At 40.4% G+C, this 21,503-nt stretch overlaps 1 protein-coding gene across 2 annotated transcripts; it reads left to right on the forward strand.

Annotated features, from left to right (window-relative positions):
• Positions 1 to 474: 474 nt before the first annotated feature.
• LOC122791758 lies at positions 475 to 13,921 on the forward strand. 2 transcript variants are annotated; one of them, XR_006363194.1, is made up of 3 exons: positions 475 to 610; positions 5,911 to 11,214; positions 11,308 to 13,921. XR_006363194.1 is itself a non-coding variant. In XM_044059682.1 (2 exons), the coding sequence occupies exon 2, from the start codon at positions 7,985 to 7,987 to the stop codon at positions 9,080 to 9,082; it is 1,098 nt and encodes a 365-aa protein (XP_043915617.1). In that variant the 5' UTR covers positions 475 to 610; positions 5,911 to 7,984; the 3' UTR covers positions 9,083 to 13,921. The 2 variants fall into 2 exon arrangements, 1 of the variants encoding a protein (XP_043915617.1); XM_044059682.1 differs by having other exon boundaries at positions 5,911 to 13,921.
• The last annotated feature ends 7,582 nt before the right edge of the window (positions 13,922 to 21,503 follow it).

The raw sequence follows: 21,503 nt of genomic DNA on the forward strand, positions 1-21,503 counted from the left end.
GTGAACGAAGTTTTTTTTTTTTTTTTTAGTCTATTTATTATTTTTGAATTTTGAAAGACTAGAATTTTAGCCTAGGCTTTCAGTTAATCCCTAGAGTCGGCCAGATTTTGTGTGTATGTACTTGGTGGGAAGTGAACTCCTCGTGTGTAAGGATCTTGCTTATTTTACATTTGTTGAGGTTGTGCAAGTGTGCTGCAAGGGAGAAGAGAGCGTCATTGCATTTAGTGAGATTTCCACACAGAGCCCTATGTTTTCTATATGTTAGGGTTACTGGGAAGTCTGCGGTTTGTGGCGTGTCTGCAGATATCTACCTGTAACATGTAAACGCAATCTCCTCATCCTCCAGTTCGGTTTGTGCACTGCTCTTGAGTTATACCGACACACTTCACAAGGATCTCAGAGGCATTTTCGTTCATTAGCTATTATTAACAGGAATTCTGCAGGGCTTGTGCTTCCGGTTAAAATGTGGCAGTATAAACCGATATGCAGGATGTGTGCTAGTTTATTACTGATCTTACTAGTGTGCTTCACTCCCTTGCAATCGGTTCCTGCAAGTACAAGGACTTTATTAAGGAGAGCAGTACATCTAAGAGTTGCAGATAAGTACGATGTATGTTGTTTTAGCTACCGTTAATAGTAATATTAATTGTGATGAGATGAACTTTACTTAGAATGAGTGAGATTTTTAATACAAACCATCTTCAGAATCATTTGCATGATAATGACTGTGTATCTCTGTCTGCATTACTTCTTCTTATGGCAAGTTTTAATGAAACTGTGTCGACTTTTGCAGTGACGCTAACTAATTCAGAGTAGGATATGCCAGAACTGTGGAGTACACTCATTCAGAATAGGAAATGTAAGAGCTGATGTACTAACAGGAATTTGTGCTACTTATTGGGAGACAAAGATCTAACTAACTTCCTATAGAAATATAATGTATAGGAAAAGACAATGGTTGCAGCAGAATAACACGAAAAATGTTAACTGTTTGTGGCCCAGCAAACATCTGGCTAATTATCCAGACTTTGCTTCAGCTGCATAAGGTGTCTGTATAATTCTGGTTAAAAGGTTTATGTGAAGTACACTCTGACCGCATCTGGTCCTTACTTGATTTTGCTACATGCTAGGACAGGCCAGTATGGCCATGGTAATGCAATATATGTACTACCAAAGCCACCACAGCAAGGTATATCAGACGGGAAGTACCCGTCTCTGCTTCTGAGCATACACCCTTGCATGGTTATCCCCCCACCATAGCTATTGGTATGCTCTAGACACTTGAAACCAAGAAATTAAAAATAGGGATGTCTCTGAGAAGGAATTTACTCCAAGGAATATCCAAAATACATACCTCCCCAGATATATTAAAAAATTATGAGCATGCAACCCTTAGCAGCAGTTTAAGAATGACAGAAATGTGAGACAGGTCTGTGTCTGCTTTACTTTGACACTTCAGCATATGAACAGTGAAGTCTTCTGTGGAGAGGGTAGGTGTATAATGTCTATGCTGGTGGGCTAGTTTTGCTTTGCTGTGGGATTAGTGAGCAGGCACTATGGTATACTGCGCAGTGGGTAAGTGTCTGTGTGTGGCTTTCAAAGGCCTTTTTTATTTGGGCTTTATTCTGGCTTGTGCAGTTTGTGGTTACTTGTTTTGTTTATATTTCACCCCCAGGAGGCAAGCATATATGGGCCATACAATATGGCTTTGCTTTTCGTTGCAGTGGTTATGTAGAATTTTGTTTCTTTTTTTTTTTTTTGAAATGCATGATAAATACTAATCGTTTTCTAACCTGAGGACTGAAGCTAAAATTGGTCGCTATTATACATTATTCGCTTGGGGAGTTAATATCTAAGTGGTTTTATTACTGTATTATTATTACTTTTATTACTGTAATGCCTGATATTGTTCAGTGGTTGTTTCTCCTTTGCTTTTAAATTCCACGTTACAAAAAATTACAGTTGTTAAACTAAACTTGCTGTAACAATAGATGCTAGAATGGTCACTGCTGGGTCTGCTGCCATATTTATATTATGTCTGGCAAAATATACAACAACCTGCCAGATTCAAAACCTTCAGGGCACCTTCCTCACACTGCTGACAGTCGCAGATACGTCCTGTGGTGGACATGTGTCGGGCCCACAACTGATTTATGAAAACATTATTGTAAAATGTAAATGCTTAGATGCTGTAAAGTTGTTTTTTAGATAACTTTGGGCAAAAGCCATATATGTGTCTTGCTTTGGACATAATTGAACTTTAAAGTTCCAATGGTTAAGGAAGGCATTCATATTTTCAATATCTAGTCGGGAGCCCGGATAATCTTGGTGTAATATTTTGTGGACATCAGTATTATTAACACAAGAAATAAAGTAGTGTGATATTGCCGCTTGTATACAGTAAACTATTTATTCCCAATCCACTGGTTCTTGAGTTTGTTCTCTACCTCTGCAGCTGATGGTATGTTTTGTTTACTGCTGTAAGGGGTGTGGTGCTTAGCCTACTTTCCTGTTAAACAGGAAGAAATGTGTTTGCTTGCTGATTTCATTGTGGGAGGCTTTTGGCAGAGCAGAAGTTGGGACAATTTGTTCAAGCTTCTAATGTGAAGGGGAAACGCATACAAAATAGCTGGCAATCAGAGTACTTTTGGAAAGGCATTGAAGCCATAAGTGTTTGGCTAATTTTATTGATCTAACCAGCACATCACTTGAAGTTTTTTTTAATTAATTTATTTTTTTTGGGGGGGGGGTTTGAATTGTAGATCTTTTGTGAAACCCAGTATTAGAAGTGGGTAAAGGAGGGACGTGAGACTAAAGTTTCACAGTTTTAATTCGAAAATTCTTGGAAAACTTGTATTGAGACATAAAATGTTTTTTTGCAGTCTATTAATTTGATGTCTTTTTAGCTCCAGAAAACCTTAAACAGATAGTCAAACCATCTTCACTAATGGAATACTGGCGGTCTCTTTTTAGAGGACAATAAAACTACTTTAATTAGGAAATGATTGGATAATATTGTGCTGCTTTAGAATTTCAGTCAAATATCAGAATGAAGTGCAGAAATAATGCATTGTTTGAAAAGCAGCATCTGGGGTGCAGGAAGTGGTATTAGAGTTGTGTGCAGGTAATTCTTAGGGGAGCCAGTACATACATCTGGGGATGTTTTACACTCTTCACTATTATAATCAAAATTACAAAAAAGTTTTAGTTGCACTGCTACACTTCGTTTTGGGGGAGCAGTCTCCTACCACTGAGATGCTTTTCTTGTTGAAGCAGTCTGTTTACACTGCCTTTCTTCCCATGAAGCTTGTGTGCTATCTATTTTTGATTGTAGCTCCTAGTTTAGGGGGGTGGCCATGGTCGTCTTGCACGGAAATGTAAACTTTTGGAATAACTCTTGACTTCATTCAGTAAACGTTAACGTTTGTTGAAGCATTTGATGCAGTCTTAAGTATACTGATTCATTGAGTGTAGGACTTTTTTTTTGTTGTTGGTCTAAAACATGGGAGGTTATAGTTGTCTTTGCTAGGGGAAGAGACACCATGCCTGAGCAGTAAATCAAATTACTGCATGTTCCTTTTTGGTGCGTCAATCTCTAGCACACAAATACCTACTATTTGTAGATGAGCTGTAGTTACATTTTGAGTAATAGAGGGTTGGAGTATTGCATCAACCCCCCCAAAGTATTCTTTGTGGATATATAGTACTGTTGGCTTATACAAAGGAAAGTTGTGTTTTCTTCCGTCAGGCTTGGCTGCTAGCATTGTCACCTCACAGCAAGATGCTGTCCGGTTCGATTCTCAGCTAGACCGTCTTGTGTGGAGACGTGTATGAATAGGCGTACCTTTGTGCATCAGGGCTGGCACCTCAGCATGTAAAAATCTACTGCCAATCATTAGAGGACCGTAGTTCCACTGTGGCGACCCATAACCAGGAAAAAGCCGAAAGACACAACACTTTAGTAAGATTGCTAATATAATCTTATGGGTAGCATTCCTGGTCATTTTACCACATAAATGACATTGTTCCTGCAGCTCATTATATTAAAGAAATAGAACATAGTTCACACCAAATCAATCTAACATCTTATTTGTAAAGCGTGATATTTGTTTTAGCTTGCTAGCAAGTTTGTTTATGATAGATGTTTGGGATTGTGAGGACAGTTGGTTATAAGAATTCAAGCTGAGCCTGGTTGCACATGAAGTGCGTGTCTGTTTGTAGTCCTTATAAATTATGCAACAAAATGATAAATTGGTACATCTACTGGTCGCCACATTTAGCCTAATACAGCTACTGATCTCCTTTCCATTCCAGCTCTACAAAAGTGCCGAGCTGTTTTATTAGCCTCTGCTGTCCTTGCTTCCACACTTGTACCATTAATTATTCCATTTCTTAGGCTTCCTTAAAAACTTGATGGCTGCTATACTGAATCAAGAATTGAAGCTGGGATGTCTTTTAACAAGCATTGTGATAAAAAAACAGAATTGTGAGTGTGTGGTACTGAGATTTGGTTGAAGAGAATGAAGAAAGACTTCAGCCCGAAGTTTCACTGGGGTGTTGGAGGGGTTTGCCTCATTGGTTCAAGATTGATGTAATGTGGCTATATGTGGGAGTGGGGGCATATTGCAATGACATCAGTGACCTTAATGTTAAGGGAGAAGGTCTACATGGTTTAGAGGAGTGGTAAATGACTGGAAGGACTTTTTATTTTACAGAAGAAAACCAGAAGTGTTCTAGTTCAGAATGATAACTCCATGGATAGGCTGCGCAGCCAAGTGCTCTGGATTATGCGGAATGCATGTGTTTGTGAAATGTGAATGAAGCAGAGGCATTTTTCTAGTGTGTGATTTAAAGTAGGGGCCAGGGAAGCACTTAATTGTGTGATTGAAAAGAAGCAGGGAAGCATTTTGCAATTGTGTGAAAGAAGCAGGGAAGCACTTTGTAATTGTTAGTTGGTGTGTCTCTCTGGGTTATGTTTGCAGGTGTTTTGGCATGTTCTCAGTCTGTGCAGGTAATTTGGTTTATGACCATTCATGACTTGCTGCTGGTACACTTTAGCTGTTTAAGTAACCAGGGTGTTTCATTCAGTCTGGCCATTTTCTTTGCTCATTTTTCATAAGTAAGATATAAAAGTGACTATTTTTCAGTAGAAATGTCACATGATTTATCTAGATTTCAGTCTTTAATTCAGAGTATATAACCATTTTCTTTACGACTAAGGTGCTTGTTTGCTGTGTGTTGGTTGGGATGATTCTGCTGTCTAGTGTACACTATTCAGCTGTGATTTTTCCTTTTGAAAATGTCTAGGACAGTTCAGTGTAGTTACCTGCAAAGGTATTTGGTGGTAGGTTTTGTATCGCATGCTGCTGAAGTTCAAAATACCTATATTAAAACATGTAGGAAGAAATAACTGAATTTACTTGGCATGCTTGCCATAGCAGTGTATGAGTGGGACTGATGGAGACGCTATGTATAATAGCAGGGAACTTTGTAAACCTGGTGTGGGTTTATTTCTACTGCTTCAGTGTGACTTTCTAACAATACATCAAACATGTGAATTTTTTTACTGTTTTTGGTACACTGTCGCACCAAAATAATTTGAATGTCGAATGGTAATATGGTTTAACATAGTAATTCATGTTCTGGTTTATATATAAATATTTTGTAGTACTAGTAAAAGAAGCAAGTGTGGCTGTCTTATAGGTCCTTCCATCTAAGGAACAGACTGCTGTGCTATAATATATCAAGGAGATGTTGTACTGGCAGTAACAGTCATATTATAGGGAGGTTCTGCAGTGGAGTTGTAGAAGTGACTTCGGATTGTCTGTGTGGTGGTGCATCAATGGTGTTGACTTATTTCTCTTTTTTGTGCCATACAGTATGTTTACACTAATGTTTCGTCCTTCATAGATATTTGGGAAACTGGTTACCTTGAACATGATAGGAACCTACTGTTGAAATATTCGGAAGCTTCAAGTGCTCCAATGAATACCGCATCCTCTGCAATGAATACCGCATCCTCTGCAATGAATACCGCATCCTCTGCAATGAATACTGCCTCCTCTGCATCTGTGAATCGGTAAACAGTTTCATGACAACTGAATAGCATTCCTGATGCCTTACATTGTAGGCACGATCTGTGTGGACAGTAAATCAGATGAAAATTGAGCCACAACATCACTTTATGAACCAGTACAGTAATAGCATTCAAAATGTTTACAAGTAAATGAATAGGATGAGATGGGAGGGTAAATGTGCTCAATGTAAGCAAGCTCTAGTTCCAGATGACTGATTCTTGTATTTGGATTGGCTGTTTAGTGCCAGTAATTGAGAAGCCTATAAAAATTCTGCTGTTTTCTAATTTTGTATAGTATAAAGTTGGCTCTAATACATGTACTAACAACCATTTGTAGTTGCAAGGCCTACTTGGGTGAATTGCAAGACTTGGGTGGGTAGGCAGCTCTAAGAATTGAGGGAGTTTATGAACACTGCAACTTCCAGTTCCTGCCAAAGTCCCAGCAATGCTTGCTGTATGGTAGATGTTGAGGTGCCAAGCAGTCCTTCCAGACCAGGTGAAAGTGACAGTTCCTGCCAAAGTCCCAGCGATGCTTGCTGTATGGTAGATGTTGAGAATACTGGTACTGGATGTACAGATAATGAATCTGAGTCACAGGTGTGTGATAATGGCTCTGACCTTGCAGTTGGTAATGCTGAGTGTGTCAGAGAGTGTGGAGCTGAGTCGGTGTCTGGGGCATCCATTGACTCTATTCCTGTGTGGTCAGAGCTAGGAGCGAGTCCTGTATCTGACCAAGTAGTAGATATATGTGAGGAGGAAAATAAGGAAGTAGCTCCAGTAACATGCAGGGAAGTCGATAGTGACCCTGGTAAATGGCCAGATCCCATGGATGATAAAGTTCGCTGTCTGTTAAGTGCTAAAGGGCCTGTTCAGATAATGAATCACACTTTTCCCTATGATGATCACCATAGAAGATTTAATCCTATCTTCTATACAAAAAGACTTACAAATGGTGAGACAGTCAGAAGGTCTTGGTTGGTGTATTCTGAAAGTAGTGACTTAGTATTTTGTTTTTTTTTTTGCAAACTCTTCAGCAGTACTCATTTAGTTGCCCTGTCTAGTACAGGAACATGTGACTGGAAAAATTTGGGCCAAAAGCTTGTAGAACACGAGCGGTCAGTGAAACATAAAGAAGCTGCTGCTAAGTGGAGCGACTTGCACTTGAGGCTTAAGAATAGCTCCACCATTGATCACCACCGTGAGAACATGATTAAGTCTGAGAGAAAATACTGGAGAAACGTTTTGGAAAGACTTCTTGCAATCTGTCAGTACTTGTCCCAACATAACTTGGCATTTAGGGGTAGTGAGGATCGACTCTACAAGTGGTAATGGCAACTTCCTTGGGTTAGTGCAGCTGTTGGGCAAGTTTGATCCAGTAATACAAGAGCATCTTCGTCGGATCAGTAATGCCGAGATCCATGATCACTACTTGGGGAAAACCATTCTGAACGAGTTGATAATGTTAATATCGAAGTCTGTCAGAGACTCTATTTTGCAAAAGATAACAAATGCAAAGTACTACTCTATTATATTGGATTGCACTCCTGACTGCAGCCATCAGGAACAGATGTCACTGACTGTCCGTATTGCTGAATGCAATGAAAGTGTGGAAGCTAAGGAGTACTTCTTGTCCTTCCTCCAGGTTACTGAGACTACTGGGGGTTTTCTGACAGACATTGTGTTAAATGAACTCAAAAGTTTGGGAGTTCCCCTCGAAAACTGCAGAGGTCAGGGTTATGACAATGGCTCTAATATGAAGGGGAAACATTCTGGTGTTCAGGCAAGAATCTTGGCCTTAAATCCACGTGCATTTTTGTACCCTGTGGCTGTCATAATCTCAATCTGGTAATTGGTGATGCTGCAAAGTCTTCTATAGATGCTGTTTCATACTTTGGTAATCTGCAACGAATGTATACTCTGTTTACATCCTCTACTCAAAGGTACAAAATATTTCGGGATAATGTGTCTGGTCTAACTGTAAAGCCACTGTGTGAGACCAGGTGGGAGTGTAGGGTAGAAAGTGTGAAAGCAGTGAGATACCAAGTGGGTGCAGTTTATGATGCCTTAGTTTCAGTGGCGGAAGTTACAAAAGGGAAGGATCCTAAGGCATATTCAGAAGCAGCATCCCTGAGCAGTACAATGAAAAGTGCTAAGTTTTTAATAGCACTGGTAGTCTGGTATGATGTATTAGTAAGGGTTGGACAAGTCAGTAAACTTTTACAAAGCTCATCCATGCAGATTGCTCAAGCAGTTCTGCTTGAAGAACTGAAAAGGTTTTTAACAGAATACAGGGCCACAGGGTACGAAAAGGCAAAAGTGACTGCTACTGAGCTAGTTGAAGAACTGGAGGTAGAACTCAAGTTTCCTGGTGCAGATGAGGTGAGACCCAGGAAAAAGAGGAAGCTTTTTGGTTATGAAGGTGATGATGAGTGTCTAACTAGTCCTGAACAGAATTTTAAAATCAACTTTTTCAACTCTCTTGTTGATGTTGCACTGTCATCTGTGCAGGACAGGTTCACACAACTTGCAGCTCATAGTGCTACTTTTGGCTTCCTCTACAACATACAAGACCTCTGTAATGTTTCTGATGATGAGCTATTGCAGCTCTGTAAAGACTTGCAGAATCTTTTAACGCACAATGACTCTGCTGATATCGATGCAGTACAGCTGTATGAGGAATTGAAAACCCTTTGCCACATTATGCCAAAGGGATTATCAGCACTGGATGTCCTTAATGTAATGAAAAAGCGTGGGTTAGTGGAGATATTCCCACAGGTAGTGGTAGCTCTATGCATTTTGTTGACTTTGCCAGTGACAGTTGCATCTGGGGAGAGAAGCTTTTCAAAACTCAAACTAATTAAAACATACTTAAGAAGTACTATGCTACAGGATAGACTTGTGGGCTTGGCTATGATTTCTATTAATAATGAAATATCTTGCCAGATAGACTCTGCTGATATAATTGATAGATTTGCTCAGTGCAAGGCAAGAAAAGTGCGGTTTTAGAAAGTGGTTATGTATGAATCTAACAATGTGCAAATTTTGTATGACTTTACAACAGTTGTAAGCAGAAGGCACAGTAGTTCTGTAGTATGCGAGTTCCTGTAGGGAAGCACTACAGTAGAGTTGGCAGGTAAGCACCAAGTATGGCCAGCTATGCACTTCTATATTGTAACATACCTGAATGGGTATAGCGAAGCCAACTGCACATGTTCTTGCATGTGTACTGAAGGTATAGTTGCCTACTGCCAATAGGATCATTGCCAGTCTTTGATAAATTATCTGACTGGTACAGTATATTTAACATTGTGAAAACAAGCCTACTGATTTTAAGTGACTCAAGTAGAAATGATAGTCTGAACAAGTGTAACATTTCACTGAAGCATTGCATCTAGAAATGTCAGACTGTCTGTATTGCTGAATGCAATGAAACTGTGGAAGGAAATGTGTACTTTTGTCCTTCCTCCAGGCTACTGAGACTGCTGCTGGCTTTCTCAGTGACATTGTGGTAAATGAACTGAAGTTGGAGTTCCACAAAACTGCAGTGGCCAGGGTTATGACAATGGCTGTTAACATGAAAGGAAACTGTTCAGGCAAGAATTTTCTTTACATCCACATGCATTTCTTGCACCCTCTGGCTGTCACACAATCACAATCTAGTAATTGCTGATGCAAACTAACTTTTCAGTAGATGCTGTTTCATTCTTTGGTAATCTGCAATGAATGTACACTGTTTACATTCTAACTCTAGTACAAACTATTTTGGCATGTGTTGGGTCTAACTGTAAAGCCACTTGGACCAGGTTGAAGTGTAAGGAGAAAGTGTCAAAGCAGTGTGATTTGAAGTGGGTGCACTTTGCAATGCCTTGGTTTCAGTGGCAAAACTTACAAAAGGCAAGGATCCTAAGGCATTTCTGAAGCAGCATTGCTGAGCAGTACAATAAGTGTTAGTCAACTTTTAACACTCTTGTTGTTGCACTGTCATTTGAGAAGGACTGGTTCACTCCGCTTACAGCTCACAGTGCTACTTTTGGCTTCCTCAACACACAGGAACTCTTGGTAGTTACTGAAAATATTTCAATTGTCTGTTAACCCACTTTGCATTTGCTGATTGATGCAGTACAGCTGTATGAGGAATTAAACACTGATAATCCCTTTGGAGTAATGTCAGTGCTTGATTTCCTTAATGTAATCGTGTATTTGTCTCTTACTAGAGGTAGCGCTGCGCATTTTGTTGACACTGCATGTGACAGTTGCATCTGGGGAGTGAAGTTTCTCCAAACAAGTACTATGTTACAAGGTAAACCTGTGGGATTGGCTATGATCTGAATTAATAACTGCTCTTGCCAGATGTTATATGCTGATATAACTGATTACAAGGCATGAAAAGTGCAGCTTTTGTAAGTAGCTAGGTAGAGACTGAACAGTGTGCAAAGTATGTATGATTTCACATCTTATGTACTCTATAGTCTGATCCTACAGCGGAAGGCATAATACTTTTCAATGCCAGAGTTCCTGTAGGGCAGCAGCACAAAGTACTGCCAACTAGGCACTATTCTGTACTACTGTAACTGGCTTACTTGAATTGCTAGGACAAAGTTGAACCCTATTCTTCTGTCTGCTAATGTTTCTGCATGCATAATGGAAGGTGTGGTTGCATAATGGCAGTAGGGTCATTGCCAGTCTATCTGCCAGTTGCAGTATACAGTGAACTGTGCCAACTGAACACTAGTTGCCTCATGCAGACATGACAATACAAGTGTAACATGTCACATGAAACTGTCCATTTTGTGAATGCAATGAAACTGGAAGGAAAGGGGTACTTTTTGTCCTTCCATGTTACTGGGACTACTGGTGGATTTCTCAATAACCATGTTAAATGAACTTAAGTTTGGGAATTCCACTAGATAACTGCAGAGGCCAGGGTTATGACATTGGCTCGAAATATGAAAGGAAACATTCTGGTGTTGCAGGAATCTTGTCTTTAAATCCACATGCATTTTTTGTACCCTCGGGCTGTCACAACCTCAATCTTGTAAAAAGTGATGCTGCAAAGTCTTCAGTAGATGTTTCATTCTTTGGTAATCTGCAACGAATGTACACTTTTCAGAGGTACAAAATATTTTGTGATGTGTCAGGTCTATCTGTAAAGCCACTTTGTGAGACCAGGTGGAAGTGTAGGGTAGAAAGTGTCAAAGTGGGTGCACTTTCCAATGCCGTGATGTTGTCAGGTCTATCTGTAAAGCCACTTTGTGAGACCAGGTGGAAGTGTAGGGTAGAAAGTGTCAAGCACCCTAAAGTGGGTGCACTTTCCAATGCCTTGGTTTCAGTGGCAGAACTTACAAAAGATCCTAATGCATATCTGAAGCAGCATGGCTAGTACAAGTGCTAAGTTTTTAATAGCACTGGTGGTCTGGTATGATGCATTAGTGAAGGTTGGAAAAGTCAGTAAACATTTGCAAAGCTCTTCATGCAAATTGATCAAGCAGTGGTTCTGCTTGATGAACTGAAAAGTGTTTTAACACAATACAGGGCCACAAGGTACAAAATGGCAAAAGTAACTACTACTGAGCTAGCAGAAGATCTGGAGGTAGAATTCCAGTTTCCTGGTGCAGATGAGGTGAGACCCAGGAAAGCGGAGGCTTTTATCAACCAAATGACTTAGTCCTGAACAGAATAAAGTCAACTCAACACTCATGTTGATGCAGTCATCTGTGAAGGACGGGTTCACTCAATGTCCAGCTCAGTGCTACTTTTGGCTTCTCTACAACATACAAGAACTCTTGGTAGTTACTGAACATATTTCAATTCTGTCTGTTAACCCAGTTGGAATCTGCTGATATTGATGTAGTACAGCTGTATGAGGAATTAAACACTTTATCACATTACTCCAAAGGGATTCAGTGCTGGATGTCAATGTAATGCAGCGCGTATTACTTGAGATATTCTCACAGGTAGTGGTAGCTCTGCACATTTTGTTGACACTGCTAATGACAGTTGCATCTGGTGAGAGAAGCTTCTCCAAACTACAACTAACATATTTAAGTACTATGTGACAAGATAGACTTGTGGCCTTGGCTATGATCTCAATGAATGAGGTATCTTGCCAGATAGACTATGGTGATATAATTGATTTGCTCAGTGCACGATAAGTGCAGCTTTAGTAAGTAGCTAGGTAATGAATGGTGTGCAAATTATGCATGATTTAACCTGTAGTCAAGATTTTACAGTGTAAGGCATAACAATTGTGCAGTATGCCAGAGTTCCTGTAGGGAAGCAGTACAGCAAAGTTGGTAGGGAAGCTGAGTACTGTCAGTTGTGCACTTCTCTACTACTGTGACTGGCAAACCTGAATGGCTATAACAAAGTCAAACCCTGTTCTTGCATCCGCTAATGTTTCAGGGAATTGGTTATGGCTAGGCTTGTGTAGACTCTAGGGCCAATCTTGGGTTCATTGTGTAAAGGTGGAGTTGTATAATGCCAATAGGGTCAGTGCCAGTCTTTAATAAATTACCAGACAATGATACACCACATTTCAGAGGGAATGTGCCAACTGAAATCTCTAAGACTGCAGTAGACATGACAGTTTGTACAAGTGTAACATTTCACTGTGAAACATTGCATATAGAAATGTACATCAAATGGCAGCAGGGGAATAAAACCAAACTATTACAATGTCTGAAGCATGAACCAGCTAAATGAGTCTTCAAATTACTCAAGTGTACCTGACAGTTTGGCAATTTAAACATTTTAAGTCACACATTAAATAGAAATGTGTAGTAGCCAGCAATGAAATAAAATCTGACTATTTCAATGTCTTTAACATGAACTATGCCTAACCTTTTCAAAATTACTCAAGCAGACCAGACACTTTTTTTTTGTTCACGTTGCACATTAATTGTGAAGTATTGCATATAGAAATGCATGAATAGCAGCAGATAAAATGTGACAAATTTTGATGTCTAACATTGAAGTGCACCAACTGAAATCTAACGTCTTCAACTTAAGTGGACCTGACAGCTTGTACAAGTTAATCACTTTTTACTGTTGAACACTGCGTTTAGAAATGTACATCTAATAGCCAGCAAAGGAATACTTGAATGAATATTGTTGACATGAAGGGTGTCCATTCACGTGGACCTCACACATTTCATTGTGAAACATGTACATATAGAAATGTACATCTAATGGCAGCAGTGGAATAAAACCGGACTACAATGTCAAGCATGAACTGAACCAGCTAAATGAATGTCTTGAAGTTACTCATGTGGACCTGACACTTTGCAAGTTAAACATTTAACTGTCAAATATTGCATACAGAAATGTCTAGGAGCCGGCAATTAAATAAAATCTGACAATTTCAATGTCTAACATTAATTGTGCCAACTGAAACCCAATGTTTTAAATCAAGCAGACTGGACAGTTTCTACAAGTGAAACACTTTTTATTGTTGAAGACTGCAGTTGGAAATGTTCATCTGGTCATCTGGTAGCCAGCAAAGGAATAATTAAATGACAATTTCCAATGTCTTTCACATGAAGTGACAATTCAAGTGCACCTGGCAGTTTATACAAGTGTCAAACATGCATATAGAACTGCACATGTAATGGGAGAGCAATGCAATAAAGTCATCTGACAATTTATGAACTGTATAAAGTAAATGTCTAGCAGCCAGCAATGAAATAAAATCTGACTATTTCAATGTCTCTAGCATTAATTCTGCCAACTGAAACCTGTTTTCAAATTGGTCAACCAGACCTGACAGTTTGTACAAATGCAAAATTTTACTGTCAAAGATTGCATATAAAAATGTACTTGACAAGTAATGGAATAAATCATTTGACACTTATCGATGTCTCTCTCCTTAAATATATCTTCAAATTACTTGCATTGACATGATGGCTGAAAGTAGTACACTGCTGTTTAAAACTGAATTTAAAGGTCCCATATCCATCTGCAACCCATAATGGATAAACACTGCCAATACAATTCTGAAATCTGCTTAGTGTTAAGTTGTATGCAAAGTTCAAGACATCACTGACTGTAGTAACACTGCTTTCCTTTTTGGCCTCTGGGTCAGCATACAGCTGCAGCACCACCACATCACTATGTAGCTGTCTGAAGTATGTAGACTTGATTGCTGACCTGTGAAGAGCATGAAGCACATCAGGGTATATAGTAAAAATGTAGAGTTGCTGCTACACTAGACCAAATGAGAACTTCTACACAAACATCAATGAAACATCAATGCACATTGCAAAAAAAGGTAATACTGTCTCATGACTGCAGATGAACACTACACAAGCAACAGATCAACCAGGTTTAAGGATATTCAGCCTTCAATTGCAGTCAACTAAACTACAAGATGTCTTACAGTATTACTTGGATTTTCATGCATTTAAACATGGAAAGAACTGGAATGTTTTGTGGGAGTGACCCTTATGTGGGCGTGGCTCAAATAGGGGTGTTCCTTGTGTTCAGTGTGGGTGGGGCTTAAGGGGCGCCAGAGCAGTGCTTCGCCTAGGGCGCCGTTTGAGCTAAGGCCGGCCCTGCTTCTATCCAAGTAAGGCATGGGCAACTCAGAAACTAGTATCACAGCCCTGAATTCAGCACTAGCCTGAAAACTGGATTATACTAGCTTAGAAAGGCAGGAAACAAGGAATGTTTTTTTTTTGTTTTTTTTTGAAAAGATAAGGCAAATACAGTAAAAAATATACTTAAAACAGCTTTAAACTACTACAAACAATCAGAAAAAGCTATTGCACTTTAGTGTGTAGCCTACAACAGTTAAATTATTTAAACAAAAAGCTTTTTAAAAGTGCAGGCAGTCAAATAAGTGCAATATGTCAAAAAAACAAGCATTTAAATCACAATAAATGCTAGAAAATCTGTTTTTAGGCTGAAAACAGTTAAGTACAGCAAGAAAGTACAGAAGACTGATACTTAATCACTCCAAAGTCTCTCTCCTAAGCTAGAAGGCTTGTATCAGTTTAAGGCTTTCTAGTGCTAGCCAGTAGGTTATTTACAGGAAAGATGGGAAACAAATGCAGATGTGGTCTTTTAAACCAGAAAGTTGAAAGAGACGGACAAACTGTCCAAATGGTCAATAAACTACAATTTCTGGGCCAAGAACCTCTCCTCTCATGATAGACAGGCTACCTAGTGCTTACCACTCCCACTGATAAGCTAGAAGGCTTTCCTCCAACACAGAAAGGCTTGCAGGGCTCAGAAGCTTACAAAGAGTCCTGGAATACAGCAAATCTGTACCTGGACTAGACTAGTTACAGGAAAGGTGGGGAACAAGTACAAACATAGGCTTTTAAGCCAGCAAGTTGAAAGGGATGGAAAACTGCCCAAACGGCCAAATGAACTACAATTTCTGGGCCAAAACTCACTCTTTCCATGGAAAATAGACTACCTAGTGCTTACCACTCCCACTGATAAGCTAGAAGACTTTCCTCCAACACAGAAAGGCTTGGGGGCTCAGAAGCTTACTAACAATCCTGGATACAGCAACTCTGCAACTGGACTAGGCTAGTTATAGCAAAGGCGGGAAACAGGTAGAAGTGTGGCTTTCAAACCAGAAAGTTGAAAGAGATGGAAAAAACTGCTCAAACAGCCAGTAGCTACAATTTCTGGGCCAGGGACCACTCCTCTTGTGGTAGATAGGCTACCTGATGCTTACCACTCCCATTGATAAGCTAGAAGACTTCCCTCCAACACGGAAAAGCTTGGGGGGCTCAGAAGCTTACAAGGAGTCCCGGATACAGCAAATCTGTACCTGGACTAGACTAGTAACAGGAAAGGCAGGAAACAAGCACAAACACAGGCTTTTAAATCAGAAGGTTGAAAGAGATGGAAAAGCTTCCCAAACTGCCAATAAGCTATAATTTTTGGGCCAGAAACCACTCCTCCTGTGGTAGATAGGTTACCTAGTGCTTACCACTCCCACTGATAAGCTAGTAGGCTTCTCTCCAACACAGAAGGCTTGGGGGGGCTCAGAAGCTTACCAACAGTCCTGGATATAGCAAATCTGTATCTGGATTACACTAGTTATAGGAAAGGCGGGGACCAAACGCAAAACGGGCTTTTAATCAGAAAGTAGAAAGAGATGGAAAAACTGCCCAAACGGCCAATGAACTACAATTTCAGGGCCAAAACCCACTCTTTCAGTGGTAGATAGGCTACATAGTGCTTACCACTCCCACTGATAAGCTAAAAGGCTTCCCTCCAACACAGAAAGGCTTGGGGGGCTCAGAAGCTTACCAACAGTCCTGGATACAGCAAGTCTGTATCTGGACTTGACTACTTACAGGAAATTCAGGAAACAAGCTTAGAATTTTTTTTTTTGTTACAGAGAAGCAGCTAAAACAGCAGTAAATACAATTCAAATTGTAGTGCAGGCCAGCACACCCGAGCGTGTAGCAACACTACGGCAAATACAGTTCAAATAAATGCAATTAAATTAACAAATTACTAAAAAACAAGTGCAGAAGGCAGTAAATTAGAAGGCTACTAACAAGCAGTAATAAGTGCAGAGTAAGAGCGACTGAACAGATAGCATGCAGTAGAGCAACTAAGACAGTTACAGTAAGAGCAGATGAATAAGATATATATATATATATTTTTTTTTTTTTTTTTTTGAGGGAAGAAACAGAGCGGGATTAAGAGGCTACAGGGGAGTTATACATCCAGCTGATTTCAGGTAGATGTTAGCTGGCCAAAGCTCTGATAATAAGCAGAGATAACTCAAAATGTACCACTTATATAAGGCAAGACAGGATGTTAGTGATGAGCTGAAACTACCCCCCACTGCTATCAATGACTACAGAGAAATTATAAAAAAGTACTCTGTAGAGAGACAGCCACAACTTCAGTTGAGTTAATATTCAGTGAAAAACACAAATAAATAAATTGAATACAGTACTATATGCAAAAGACTAGATAAAAGTGTACTTAAATTCACTTATATGTCCAGCTGATTTCAGGTAGATGTTAGTCAGCCAAAGCTCTGATATTAAGCAGAGATAACTCAAAATGTACCACTTTTATAAGGCAAAACAGGATGTCAGTGATGAGCTGAAACTACCCCCCACTGCTATCAATGGCTACACAGAAATTCTAAAAAGTACTCTGTAGAGAGACGGCTACAACTTCAGTTAAGTTAATATTCAGTGAAAAACACAAATAAATAAATTAAATACCGTACTATATGCAAAAGAGCAGATAAAAGTGTACTTAAATTCACTTATACGTCCAGCTGATTTGAGGTAGATGTTAGCCGGCCAAAGCTCTGATATTAAGCAGAGATAACTCAAAATGTACCACTTATATAAGGCAAGACAGGATGTCAGTGATGAGCTGAATCTATCCCCCACTGCTATCAATGGCTACACAGAAATTCTAAAATGTACTCTGTAGAGAGACATCCACAACTTCAGTTGAGTTAATATTCAGTGAAAAATACAAATAATTAAATTAAATACAGTACTATATGCAAAAGAGCAGATTAAAGTGTACTTAAATTCACTTATACGTTCAGCTGATTTCAGTTAGATGTTAGCCGGCCAAAGCTCTGATATTAAGCCTTAAGCATTATATCTGTGACATATGTACACATATGCATACCAATATGTGGGGTACATTCAGACATCAGCTCCACGATCTCATGACACCTCCCTGCATAGATGCACTGTTCTGCCTTGCTACAACACAGACAGGTGCCACATATGGACACGGCTTGACATTGGTGGGGTATATGTGGGACCTGTTTGCAGGTAACTCTATTATACACCTTTAGCATTCCACCATGCTACATTACAGATTCACCTGGGTATCCTGCCAGTGGTGGTCTTTGGCTCCCACATGTCCATCATAGGTGCATAGGTTCATAGGTAGGTACTAGGCTATTGGCCCTAGGGTCTATATAGGCCTATCCAAAAATGTACTCTGGCTTTTGCCACCCAAGAAAATTATTTTCCTGTGCCCCTGTTGAGCAGAGCCACAGAAGTGATCCCTGGTGTGAATTTCCTATTTCCCATCCAATCATCAAGATTTTTCTTGAAGTGTGCTAATGAGGAGCTCTGTTTGACATAGATAGGTAGTCTGTTCCAGAGTATGGGAAGTCTCTAGGACAGGAATCTATCCCTCCAGCATGCTCTGTTTATTGTGGTGACAAAATTTAGGTCCCTAGAGTGTGTAGCTTGGAGGGATTGGGATTTCTTTAAGTGGAGCATGTCCAACAGCTTTGGGTTTGACATAGCTTTGTATGTTACGCAGAGATTGCCTCTGAGTAGGCAAAATGCGACGGAGTAAAGCTGGAGTTTTTTGAGATGGTCTGTGTAGGGCATCTGTTTGAGGCCAATAATCCTCTTTGCAAGGTATTTCTGTGGCCTTTCCAGTTGCTGTAGATGTCTTGTGAGGTACATACCAAAAGGGGCATTGTACTCTATAATGGGTCTAATGAGTGATGAGTAGACGGCAACAATTACCTCTTTTTTTTCTGGATGAGAAACCTTTTGTGATGAGGTGAGCCACGTAGAACGATTTCCTGACCACTGTGGCAATGTGATTATCAAAGGAGAGACTACTGCTCACCTGTGTCCCAAGGTCTCTTATCCCATTTTCAGCATTAAGTAGACTACCAGCTATGTGGTAGTTCATGGGTACAGAGGTTTTACCAAAGGGGATGACAATACACTTTTTGGCATTGAGCTTCAGGCCATGGCTTTGACACCAGGTATCTGTCTCAGTGAGGCCCTTTTGTAGTATGTCCACATCATTAGGAGTTTTGATTATGGCTCCTAGTTTGCAGTCATCTGCAAACTTTGTTAGCCAAAGACCTTCTGTGTTAGCCTGTACTTCAGAGAAGTAGATACCAAACAGGAGAGGACCAAGGACGGAACCTTGTAGTACTCCACTTGTCACTGGTCTGAAATCTGATTTGGAGTCCACTACTTTCACAGTGTGGGTTCTGTCCATGAGCCAGTTGGCAATCCATCTTGTGACATAGGGATTTATACCTAGTTTAGTGAGCTTATCTATAATTCCAGAGTGGGGATGGTGTTGAAAGCCTTGGCGAGATCTAGATAAGCTGTGTGAACCACTTTACCCTCATCTATGGCTTTGGTGACTGCTTCAAAGAAGTCAATCAGGTTTAGGAGACATGATCTGTCTTTTACAAATCCGAACTGGGTAGGGTCCAGAGTTTGGAGATTACCAATATCTATGTTTATGAGTTCCATGATGATACATTCCATGGCCTTGCAGACCAGGCTCATCAGGCTAATGGGGTGGTAGGTCCCGGGGTCCCTCGTGGCTCCCCCTTTGTGGAGTGGGATAACCGTCGTGGTGCACCATTCAGTGGGCACAAAGCCTGAGGTGAGGCTATGATTGAACATGGTACTTAGGTAGGGTGCCAGTTCATTCTGTAGTTCATGTAGAATGCAGCCTGGGATATTGTCAGGTCCCATGGATGCTGTGTTCTTGGCTTTGGAGAGTGTGTTTTTTATCTGTGCAGCCGTGATTACAGGAATTTTGCATTCTTCCAGTATAGAGATGGGCCCTCTAGGGGGTGAGAGGGGGGTAAAGTTAGCACTGAACCTATCTGCCAGGATATTGACAATATCAGTTGGTTCTGTATATTTAGTGCCATTGTGCTGTAACTCAGAGCAGATCTGAGTGTTGCCATTGAGATTTTTGAGATATCTATGGAATGCTTTGTGGTTGCCTTTAGAGTCAGTGGCAATTTTGTTTTCGTAACTAGCTTTGGAGGATTTTATGAGGGATCTCAGCTTCTAACTGAGGTTGACCAGGGAGTTCCTCCAGTCATGGGATTTTACTCTTTTTTGCAACCGTTTCTTTCTTCTGTTGTAGAGTTTGTTTATGGCAGAGGACCACCAGATTGGCTTCCTTTTTTTGGAGGATAGTATCTTGGTTCTATTAGGAATAGCATGATCCATGCACTCGTGTAAGTGCATATAAAGTGCATTTGTGTAGGATTCAGCAGTCGTACCTCTATTGTCTGTCTGCATGGGTGCCATGAAGTTTGCCACTTCTGTCTTAAGAAGTGTGAAGTTGGCTTTGGAGAAGTTTTTTACGGTGGTTTCCCTAATTGGGGGTGGGGGCAAGATGTGGATGTCTAGGGTGATTAGCTTGTGGTCGGATCTGACCAATGAGGAACTGTCCTCCGGTGTGGAACACCGGTTGCCCATGTTGGTAATGACCAGGTCTAGGATATTGCTCCCCTCGTGGGGGTGTGAATAAGTTGATCCAAGGCATTGGAATTTATGAATTCCAGAAAACATTGAGCAAAAGAGTTGGTACATGAGTAGTTTTCCCATTTAATGGTGGGGTAGTTGAAATTGCCCATTATTAGGGTGTTGGGTTGTACCCTAATACTTTCCAGTGTATCAAGAAATGAGGAGTGGGAATCCTGGGGAATGGTGGGGGGTCTGTAACAAGCTACAATTTGGATTGTGGTCTTGCCCAGAGTTAGTTGCACTTGGATAATCTCGGATGCATTACTTCCACCACCAGCTATTGGCCACATCAGATGCATAATCCCCATTACACAACACACACTATGATGGCTTACATCCTGTCTGTCAGTGCTGACTTGCACAGTTAACAGCTATGGCCCTCTACCCACACGGACAAACTCTATCGTCCATAGCAGTTGTTCAGTTGACCATCATCACAACAACACCTGCTGGCACATATAACACATTCCACCTCATCTATCACAGTACTATGGACCAGGTACTACATGTGCATATATTTCACATACCTGTTGTGGGATGTATGTATTAATGACTGGCAGCTGCGTAGGTGGCTGTGTTTTCAGCTGTAAATGTTCTGTGCATTTTCTTTTTTCCCCATTTTATTTATTTATTTTTTCTTGCTTGCTTTCTCTCTCCTGTGAATGGATTGAGCTGTTTGGGGTAGACTGCAGTCTAGCTTTAGTAGGTGATGCACTTGTTCAAGTGACGGCCTCTGCACCAATTAGTATCCTACACTTGCTAACTGCATGCAGCTTGCTGTGTAGTACTTCCAATTACCACTGTCATGGCAACCACCTACTATAAATCCCTACATCATGTGGGCATGGTCCCTTTACCTTTCCTGTGTGATAGACATCCTTCCTGTGTGTGGGCATCATTGTTACAGAGAGCAGATATCAGTACCTCTTCCAGGGGAGCCAGCACACTTAGGCCAGCTACATATTTGTAGGAGGTTCCAGAACTACAGACAGAGTGTGAGTAGAGTTGTGTTATGCTTTGTATAGTACTGGTGTTACAGGGTGTGTGTGTACATACTAGTTTACCTTGGAATGCAGTCTGTCTGCATAGCTCTCAACTGTGGGCCTATCCTGTTGGTGGCCAGAGGTGTACCTATCATGTTTTGTCTGTCCACCGCATAGGTCCTG

This window comes from Protopterus annectens, chromosome 17.part0 (assembly GCF_019279795.1).
Source record: "Protopterus annectens isolate FY-2018-M chromosome 17.part0, PAN1.0, whole genome shotgun sequence".
Taxonomy (NCBI): Eukaryota; Metazoa; Chordata; order Ceratodontiformes; family Protopteridae; genus Protopterus; species Protopterus annectens.

Bases quoted from the DNA above. Each gene is read 5' to 3' on its own strand.
- LOC122791758 (XM_044059682.1), top strand. From the start codon at position 7,985: ATGTATACTCTGTTTACATCCTCTACTCAAAGGTACAAAATATTTCGG.